General features: G+C 43.0%; 1 protein-coding gene across 1 annotated transcript; it reads left to right on the top strand.

The window, feature by feature from the left end:
- The first annotated feature begins 32 nt into the window (after positions 1–32).
- Positions 33–3,003, top strand: LOC113061374 (selenocysteine insertion sequence-binding protein 2-like). The gene is made up of 5 exons (XM_026230425.1): positions 33–282; positions 885–1,105; positions 1,207–1,361; positions 2,370–2,590; positions 2,667–3,003. The coding sequence occupies exons 1-5, from the start codon at positions 236–238 to the stop codon at positions 2,767–2,769; spliced, it is 747 nt and encodes a 248-aa protein (XP_026086210.1). The 5' UTR covers positions 33–235; the 3' UTR covers positions 2,770–3,003.
- Positions 3,004–10,192: the final 7,189 nt, after the last annotated feature.

The raw sequence follows: 10,192 nt of genomic DNA, 5'->3' as shown, positions 1-10,192 counted from the left end.
TTTTGTGAACCGTTACACCCTAATATATATATAGCAGAAAAACCAAATACGGTGTGTGTATTTGACTGTGCAGCAGTCCTCATCTGTCTGTGTGTGTGTGTGTGTGTGTGTGTGTGCAGAGAACGGTCTGAGCGTGCCCAGTGATGCGTCTCTGTCTCCAGCCAGTCAGAACTCTCCCTACAGCATCACACCCGTGTCTCAGGGCTCGCCCGGCAGCTCCGGCATCGGGAGCCCCATGGCTGCGTCCGCCATCACCAAGATCCACAGCCGCCGCTTCAGAGAGTGAGTACACACACACACACACACACACACACAGGGGTCAGAGGTCACTGATGTCACAGCAGGGCAGATTCCTGCCTGATACGGCTGCCCACACTCCCTTCCCGTCAGATCTCAGATCAGCCTTGTGTGTCTGTGTGTGTGTGTGTGTGTGTGTGTGTGTGTGTGTGTGTGTGTGTGTGTGTGAATGGCAGCACTGTCTCTCTTCTTTATGAATGTGCAGCTGTAGGAAGTGAAGCACAGACATTAGAAAGCATCTCAATTTCATGTATTGGCTTTCATTAAACACATTATTGTGGTTTCTCCAATATCCACTATTGATCGACGTCTGATTCAAGTGTGCTGATATATTAATACATCACTTATGGGTTTGTTCTGTAAAGAAACATTTTTGATACAGTGGTGGAAACAAACTTCTCTTAATATCTTTGAATGAAATAAAAACTTTTAGTGTGTTATGATGTTGTTCTTTGATCTGATGTTCCTATATAGTGTCTGTTGTGGAATCACTGTAACACACAGACGTTGGTCATCAGGATCATCAGTCCGTTAAAGAGCTCTCTCTCCCTCTGTGTGTGTGTGTGTGGTGTGTGTGTGTGTGTCAGGTACTGTAATCAGGTGTTGAGTAAGGAGATCGATGAGAGCGTGACGCTGCTTCTGCAGGAGTTGGTCCGCTTTCAGGAGCGGGTTTATCAGAAGGAGCCCAGCAAAGCCAAAGCCAAGCGGCGTCTGGTCATGGGTCTGCGAGAGGTCACCAAACACATGAAACTGAACAAGATCAAGTGTGTCATCATCTCGCCCAACTGTGAGAAGATCCAGGCCAAAGGTGAGGCATTGCGCTGCAGTTCCTCCTGACGACAGCTTACACCTTCTTTTAAAAGTGACCCATTTCCAGTGTCTGATTCCCGTCTGTTGTGGTGTGTGCAGGAGGTCTGGACGAGGCCCTTTATAACGTCATTGCCATGGCGAGGGAGCAGGAGATCCCCTTTGTGTTCGCTCTGGGCAGAAAGGCTCTGGGACGCTGTGTGAATAAACTCGTGCCGGTCAGCGTCGTGGGGATATTCAACTTCTCTGGAGCCGAGGTACACACACACACACACACACATGCATGCTCACACTCTCTCACACAGACACACACACACACACATGCATGCTCACACACTCTCTCACACACACACACGCATGCTCACACAGTCACACACAGACACACACACACACACACACACACATGCATGCTCACACACTCTCACACACACACACACACACACACACACACACACATGCTCACACACTCTCACACACACACATACACTCATGCATGCTCACACTCTCTCACACACACACACACACACACACACACATGCATGCTCACACACTCTCACACACACACACACACACACATGCTCACACACTCTCACACACACACACACACACACATGCTCACACACTCTCACACACACACATACACTCATGCATGCTCACACTCTCTCACACACACACACACACACACACACACACATGCATGCTCACACAATCACACACACACACACACACACACACACACACACATGCATGCTCACACACTCTCACACACACACACACGCATGCTCACACACTCTCACACACACACATACACTCATGCATGCTCACACTCTCTCACACACAGACACACACTCATGCACGCTCACACTCTCTCTCTCTCTCTCTCTCTCTCTCTCACACACACACACACACACACACATGCATGCTCACACACTCTCACACACACACACACACATGCTCACACACTCTCACACACACACATACACTCATGCATGCTCACACTCTCTCACACACAGACACACACTCATGCACGCTCACACTCTCTCTCTCTCTCTCTCTCTCTCACACACACACACACACACACACACACACACAACACACACTCATGCACGCTCACACTCTCTCTCTCTCTCTCTCTCTCTCACACACACACACACACACACACTCTCTCTAGAGAATGCATGAACTGATCAAAGATATAATGAAATGCTATGTAAGGATAAAAGCGTCTGCCAGATGCTTGACTGTGTGTGTGTGTGTGTGTTCAGACTCTGTTCAATCAGCTGGTGTCTCTGACGGAGGAGGCGCGGAGGGCGTATAAGGAGATGGTGAGCGCTCTGGAGCCAGGAGCAGGCCGAGGAGGCGCTGAAGAACGTCAAGAAGGTCCCGCACCACATGGGTCACTCCAGAAACCCGTCCGCCGCCAGCGCCATCTCCTTCTGCAGCGTCATCTCCGAGCCCATCTCAGAGGTCAACGAGAAGGAGTACGGTACGACACACTCCTAACGCCTCCAGAGAGCAGTCTGTCACAGCCTGTGAGCTCACCTTCACTTCTCTCTCTGCAGAGACCAACTGGAGGACGATGGTGGAGAGCGCAGACGCTCCAGAGACCGAAGCGGTCAGCAGAGAGCAGCGTGTGGTCAGCTCTCCGCCCAGAGCCAGCCCTGACCCGAGCCCCGCAGCCGCCCGCGCTCCCGAGAGAGACGAGTCCCGCTCAGACGACCGGCTGGAGCGCGCCTCGCAGCGGAGCACAGACACCGGCTCGCTGGACGGCAGCTGCAGAGACCGCCTCAACTCCTCCATCACCTCCACCACCTCCACACTGGTGCCCGGCATGCTGGAGGAGGAGGACGAGGAGGACGAAGAGGAGGAGGACTACACGCCCGAGCCCATCTCTGTACAGCTGCCACCGCTCAGCCCCAGGGTCGAGTCCTGGGTCTCCAAAACCCTGGAGAACATGCAGCTGCGCCGACACAGCAGCGACGAGGAGGAGGACGAGAAGAGCGGATGAGCGATGAAGAGGAGCTCGACTCTTCTGACCTCACCGAACCGGCGGTCGACGACAAGGACGCGGCTGATTCGTCCACACACACGGGATGAGAGGTCACAGCACACACGGCCCACAAACACTGACTCAGGAAACTGTACCGGACTCTAACCCCTCACACACTCACACACTCTCCGTGAATAACACATGTCTCCAGAAGCTTCACACAAACACACCAGTGGGACTTCATCATTTACACACCCTCATGTTGTTTCAAACCTTCTTTGGAGAATAAACAAAGACGTTTTGGAGCCCACTGACTTCCTCTACATGGACGAAGAGCATCCACTGAAGAAATAACGTTTTTAAAGCGAGTAACTGGTTCAGCGTTTGTGTGACTCTTGATTCTTTAACCAGGAAATGCAAACGAAAGAAACATGGATTGTGAACAAACGTGTAAATAACATGTCTGAATGTTTCTAATATTCTCGTCTTCGCTCTTGAACTCAAGCGATCGGGAGGACGTCCTCGAATTGAATGTTCCTCCTGGTACTGATGGGTCTGTTGCGTGTGTGTGTGTGTGTGTGTGTGTGTGTGTGTGTGTGTGTGAGACCTGGTTTACTCTCTCTCCTGCAGCTGTAGTCGAGCTCCTCGTGAAGGATCTCGTGATGATGGTAAATGTCTGTGTTCAGGATCAGTGCTGGTGAAACCGTGGATGTTCTGGAGCAGGATCTCGGTGCAATAAGCTTCTGTAGCAGCGTTCTCTCTCTGTGTGTGTGTGTGTGTGTGTGTGTGTGTTTGGAGTGATCTTCATTGCGTGTCTTTTGCACTATGTACATATAAATGTGAACATGCTTTGGTAACTAATGTGAAACTAGCACGCCTCTCTGACGTGTGTGTGTGTGTGTGTGTGTGTGTGTGTTTTCCAGCAGTTCTGTACGTGCAGTAACTGTTCTCTGATCGTTAATGCAATTAAACGGTTTTAACTCACTCTTATCACTGTATCACTCTTCATATCCAACATTAAACTGATGTTATGAGCACAACTGTTGCCTGAAGATGAAGAAAGCTTTAAAACTGAGCTGAGATCATGTTTCCTGCTTTCACTGGTTCTCTCAACAGCTGAAGAAGAAGCAGGGTAGACACGTGGATATATTGTGAGTATTGTGTGTTTAACTGAGGAGAAACACACATTTCTGAGTAACAGAGTTTAGAAATTAAGCTTGTTCTGTGATCAATAACTACATTAGAACATTCACTTTCTGAAACCTGTCGAGTTAAAGAATGAAATTATTTTAACACATTATTTGACTTGGTTGTTTAGATATTTTCCCAGAAGTTGAAAAACAGCAGTTTTATCATTACAGCAGACATTTTTAATAAATTTAAATAAACTGTTAAGAGTCTGGGATCAGTGAGACTTGTGATATTTGTAAAGAATTATCTTCACCTCACTGAAGACTGGAGGAATGATGCTGAAAATACAGCGGAGCATCACAGAAATAAATTACACTTTAACACAGATTCACACAGAAAACAGATGATTTACATTCTAATAATATTTCACAATATTAAATTTTTTCCTGTATTTTTGCTAAAATAAATGCAGCCTTGATGAGCAGAAGAGACTCCTGTAAAAACATTTCAAACCGCTCTGATCCCAAACCTTCTTTAGAATAATGTCACTGATCTGATCAGGAGTGTGTGTTCAGAAAGTGCTGATCTCAGACTTGGTGAAATCTGTTGAAACACTTGCAGTCAGAAGGTGGCGCTCTTGTCTGAAGTTCTGGGAGAACAAAGCTGGCACAGATCTGAAGTCAGAATAAAACAGGAAACACACAGAAGAGACGCTTGGATTTGATGAGTTCATAACTGCTGTAAAATCTGACAGAAAGCCTTTGAATCAGAAGAACTGCTTCCAGATCGAAAGAATGATTCGTGTTGAGTGTGAGTTTGGGTGGAGGAGGCTGAAGTCACACAGCTGCTCACATTCATCTCACACTTCTTCAGAATCTCTCTCTCTCTCTCTCTGTTTCTCTCTCTCTCTCTCTCTCTCTCTCTCTCTCTGTCTCTCTCTCTCTCTCTCTCTCTCTCTGTCTCTCTCTCTCTCTCTCTCTCTGTTTCTCTCTCTCTCTGTCTCTGTCTCTCTCTCTCTCTCTCTCTCTCTCTCTTTCTCTCTCTCTGTCTCTCTCTCACTCTCTCTCTCTGTCTCTCTCTCTCTCTCTCTCTCTCTCTCTCTGGGGCTTTCCAGAGCTCCTCAGATTCTGTGCGCTCATATCAGTGCGCTGGGCTGTTGTGGCTGGTTGCCGGGGTTGTGCTATGCGGTTGCTAGGGTGTTCTGGGTGTTTTCTCAGTCAGATGTGCTAGTGAAGTCAGAGCACAGCTCTCATCAGACGGTTTAACCCACGCTGACTGTAAAGCACTAGTTTCACAAACAGCTGTAAGAAATAAATGCAGAAGAGTGAATGTTTCACAGCGGCTCTGGGCCGAGTGTCTGAAAGCGCTGGAACAAAACCTGGAATAATTCCTGGTTTTTTAAATCTCAAGCATCTTGAATTCTGCATTAATGCCAAAATCATGAGATTCCAGTGCATTAAGTGTTGAGAAGTGGCGTTATTTCCCAGCATGCACTTCCCAAGGCCAGCAACGCTTTTGGAATTCATGCTTTTGATTATGAGCGAGCGACTGGCTGCTTCGTAAAAGATCCAGAATCTGCTGAAAAACAATCTAAAGACAGACATTTACAGCCTGAAATATGAAACACAAGATTCATCTTCAAGCTGTGACACTGTTTGTGTTCATCAATTCACTGCAGACACGACTGAACACGTCTGTAGACGAGAACACACTACTCTGTTAGACAACAACAAACAATCACACACACATCAGGCTGCTTTTAGACTTTTGGATGCTCTGTAGTGAATGGTTGCCATCAGTTTTTTTTCCTCCAGTGAAAAAATCCAGTTGTTTAAACGCTGCTTGTTCTGTGCAGATTTCTCTCCTGATTCAGACCAGAACACTTTTTCACTGGAGGAAGTGTTATTCTGGATTATAGACTTAAAATCATCTTAATGCTGGATGTGTTTCAGGTTTTGTCTTCTCCAGATGTTCACTGATGGACTGGAGTGCTGTGGATTATTGGGATGTTTTTATCAGCTGTTTGGACTCTCATTCTGACGGCACCCATTCACTGCAGAGACACTGATGCAGTGTTACATTTCTGATGAAGAAACAAACTGACCTACACCTTGGACGGTCTGAGGGTGAGCAGATTTTCAGAAAGAGTTCATTTTTGGATGAACTAGTCCTTTAATCCACGTGCCCTTTAATCAAAAACATCAACTCTAAGAAGGAAACTCTCTGTGTTTTCCTCCAGCGACCTGTCACTCACATGAGATCACAGCAATTAACAAAACACAACGATCCAATCAATTCCCAATGGACAACATCAAGTCCTGGCCTTAAATTTTTCTTGTTCAAGAAGCTGTTTTACTTGGATACAAGTCAAAACTTCTGTTTTATGTGACTTTAAGTTCCTGCAGTCTAAAAAAAGTGCATTTGTGTTCAGTGTTTGTTTCTTGGTGTTAGTGGTTGTGTGTGATCATCACTAGTGCTGTACGAGTGTGTGTTGTGATTGAATCATCAGGTGTCTGAGCTGTTGGGATTCTTACTGGCAGTCTGTCAGCATCGTGTGTGACGTGACTCTAAACGCATCCAGAGCCAACAGTGACACACGCTGAGAAATATGCTACGTGTGTGTGTGTGTGTGTGTGTGTGTGTGCATTAATCTTCACCACTTTGGGGCTTTTGTCAGGGTCATTACAGACGGCAGGAAAACAAGACTGTGCAGCTGTGAACATCAGCCGCCCGTCGCCCTCTGCATCTGTCAGTCTGCCCTTCTGATGTGGATGCGCGCACACACACACACACACACACACACACTGATTGGATGAGATCATCTGAGAGTCGTTATTTGTCTTGGGTAATGTGCGATGGGCGAGTCAGTGTGAGTCAGCGAGAGAATTACCTCAAACATCAGAGACACACGTGATGCTCTGGTTCTGGAGCCGTGATCGTATGCAGAGCGTGAGTTCATCACCTGATGATGTCAGACACTTATACGGAAGTCTGGTTCCACCACTGAATACAAAATAAAAAAAGGTTATTGCCACATTTCATCTCAAAATTCTGATTTTTATCACAGAATTGCGAGTAATAAAGTCTGAATTGTGAGATATAGTCAGAATTGCGTGATATAAATGCAGTTGCAAGTTATAAAGTCAGAATTGCGTGATATAAACACATTTGCGAGTTATAGAGTCAGAATTGCAAGATGTAGTCTGAATTGCGTGATATAAATGCAGTTGCAAGTTATTAAGTCAGAATTGTGAGATATAAACACTTTTGCGCGTTATAAAGTCAGAATTGCAAGATATAGTCAGAATTGCGTGATATAAACACAACTGCGAGTTATAAAGTGAGAATTGCGAGATAGTGTATAAAGTCAGAATTGCGTGATATAAACACTTTTGCGCGTTATAAAGTCAGAATTGTGAGTTATAAAGTCAGAATTGCGTGATATAAACACAACTGCGAGTTATAAAGTCAGAATTGTGAGTTATAAAGTCAGAATTGTGTGATATAAACACTTTTGCGAGTTATAAAGTCAGAATTGTGAGTTATAAAGTCAGAATTGTGTGATATAAACACTTTTGCGCGTTATAAAGTCAGAATTGTGAGTTATAAAGTCAGAATTGCGTGATATAAACACAACTGCGAGTTATAAAGTCAGAATTGTGAGTTATAAAGTCAGAATTGCGTGATATAAATATATTTGCGAGTTATAAAGTCAGAATTGCAAGATGTAGTCAGAATTGCGTGATATAAATGCAGTTGCAAATTAAAAAGTCAGAATTGCGTGATTTAAACACATTTGCGAGTTATAAAGTCAGAATTGCAAGATATAGTCAGAATTGCGTGAGATAAACACAACTACGAGTTATAAAGTGAGAATTGTGAGTTATAAAGTCAGAATTGTGTGATATAAACACTTTTGCGCGTTATAAAGTCAGAATTGTGAGTTATAAAGTCAGAATTGTGAGTTATAAAGTCAGAATTGCGTGATATAAACACAACTGCGAGTTATAAAGTCAGAATTGTGAGTTATAAAGTCAGAATTGCGTGATATAAATATATTTGCGAGTTATAAAGTCAGAATTGCAAGATGTAGTCAGAATTGCGTGATATAAATGCAGTTGCAAATTAAAAAGTCAGAATTGCGTGATTTAAACACATTTGCGAGTTATAAAGTCAGAATTGCAAGATATAGTCAGAATTGCGTGAGATAAACACAACTACGAGTTATAAAGTGAGAATTACGAGATATAAATGCAATTGCAAGTTAAAAAGTCAGAATTGCGTGATATAAACACATTTGCAAGTTATAAAGTCAGAATTGTGAGTTATAAAGTGAGAATTGCGAGATATAAACACATTTGCGAGTTATAAAGTCAGAATTGTGAGTTATAAAGTGAGAATTGCGAGATATAAACACATTTGCGAGTTATAAAGTCAGAATTGCAAGATGTAGTCAGAATTGCGTGATATAAACACAACTGCGAGTTATAAAGTGGGAATTACGAGATATAAACACATTTGCGAGTTATAAAGTCAGAATTGCAAGATATAGTCAGAAATGCGTGATATAAATGCAATTGCAAGTTATAAAGTCAGAATTGCGCGATATAAACACAATTGCGAGTTATAAAGTGAGAATTACGAGATATAAACTCACAATTCTGACTTTTCTCTCAGAATTGCAAGATATAACACAATTGCAAGTTTTAAAGTCAGAATTGTGAGATATAGTCAGAATTTCGTGATATAAATGCAATTGCGAGTTATAAAATCAGAATTACGAGATATACTGTAAATGCAATTGTGAGTTATAAAATCAGAATTGCGACATACAGTCAGAATTGCGTGATATAAATGCAATTGCGAGATATACTGTAAAGTCAGAATTGCATGATATAAACACAATTGTGAGCTATAAAGTCTTTTAAAGTTTTTTTTTTTTTGGGTGGGGGGGGTGGGGGGGGGGGCTGATGTGTACTCGGAAACAGTCTTGCACACTCTATTGTGGCTCAGTGACACTGATTTATATCAGTCCAACAAGAAACAGAATTGGTTTTAAAAGGCACCAAGTATGAAGTCACTAGATTTGAAAGTTTGAAATAATATCTTAAGACATTTGACAGCATGTCTTCATATCTTCTTCAGGTCAGTCTTGCATGATTTCGTGTGACTGTTCAGGAAACAGCACTCATCGGTGTGTGTAGATGCACATGTGAATGCATGTATGCATGTTTACATGTGCACCAGTGTGTGTGTGGGTGCTTGTTTGGCCAAAAGACCCAGTCGACCCAAAACACAAGAGTTTTCCAAGCCGTAGATGGTCAAAAATGTGAAGGGAGGTCATCAGTGTTTTCTCTTCTGTGTCAAAGGAGAGAATTGAACCTCAGGGACTGAAACATCCAAATAACATCATGGACATCTCTAACAAACCTGTGACTGGCTGATTCAATAAGACACTCTCATCTCAGTCTGCAGATATTTGCCTGATTACTTTTAAATTTACAAGTAAATATCTGAGTTACTTTTTCAAATAAGTAACACCAGTTACTTTATTTTCCCAAAATATAACTTTACTATATTTTAAAAACAAGCCCAGCCCAAACGAGAAAAAGTAAAGCATTACTTTCCACAAAAAGTAACTAATGCAAATATAGTACTGTAACATAATATTGTAATGCATATGATGCATTCATGAGAATGTGTATTTACAAACTAGGAAATCATAATTACGGCATTAGATGGCAATGTACCTTTCGTTTACTAACCACAGATAAATTAACTTTAAAGGAGCTACTTTGAAGTGAGTCGTTATTCTATAATATAATAACATTTATTATATTTATAATAATATAAAATGTAAAATAATCCCTGTTTTCTCAGTGACATGCCAACAGTTACTTGGAAAATCAAGACTTGAATCATGAAAATCCCCAGTTGTTTCCCAATTGAATTATAAACACAATCTTT

This window comes from Carassius auratus, chromosome 43 (assembly GCF_003368295.1).
Source record: "Carassius auratus strain Wakin chromosome 43, ASM336829v1, whole genome shotgun sequence".
Taxonomy (NCBI): domain Eukaryota; kingdom Metazoa; phylum Chordata; class Actinopteri; order Cypriniformes; family Cyprinidae; genus Carassius; species Carassius auratus.
Note: the sequence above shows the minus strand (reverse complement) of the source record. Positions and strands in the feature narration are given on the sequence as shown.

Excerpts from the sequence above, each read along its gene's own strand:
- LOC113061374 (XM_026230425.1), top strand. The coding sequence starts at position 236 with ATGGCTGCGTCCGCCATCACCAAGATCCACAGCCGCCGCTTCAGAGA. Across the intron at positions 283-884 it reads CACAGCCGCCGCTTCAGAGA|GTACTGTAATCAGGTGTTGA; the intron begins GTGAGTACACAC and ends TGTGTGTGTCAG. Across the intron at positions 1,106-1,206 it reads TGAGAAGATCCAGGCCAAAG|GAGGTCTGGACGAGGCCCTT; the intron begins GTGAGGCATTGC and ends TGGTGTGTGCAG.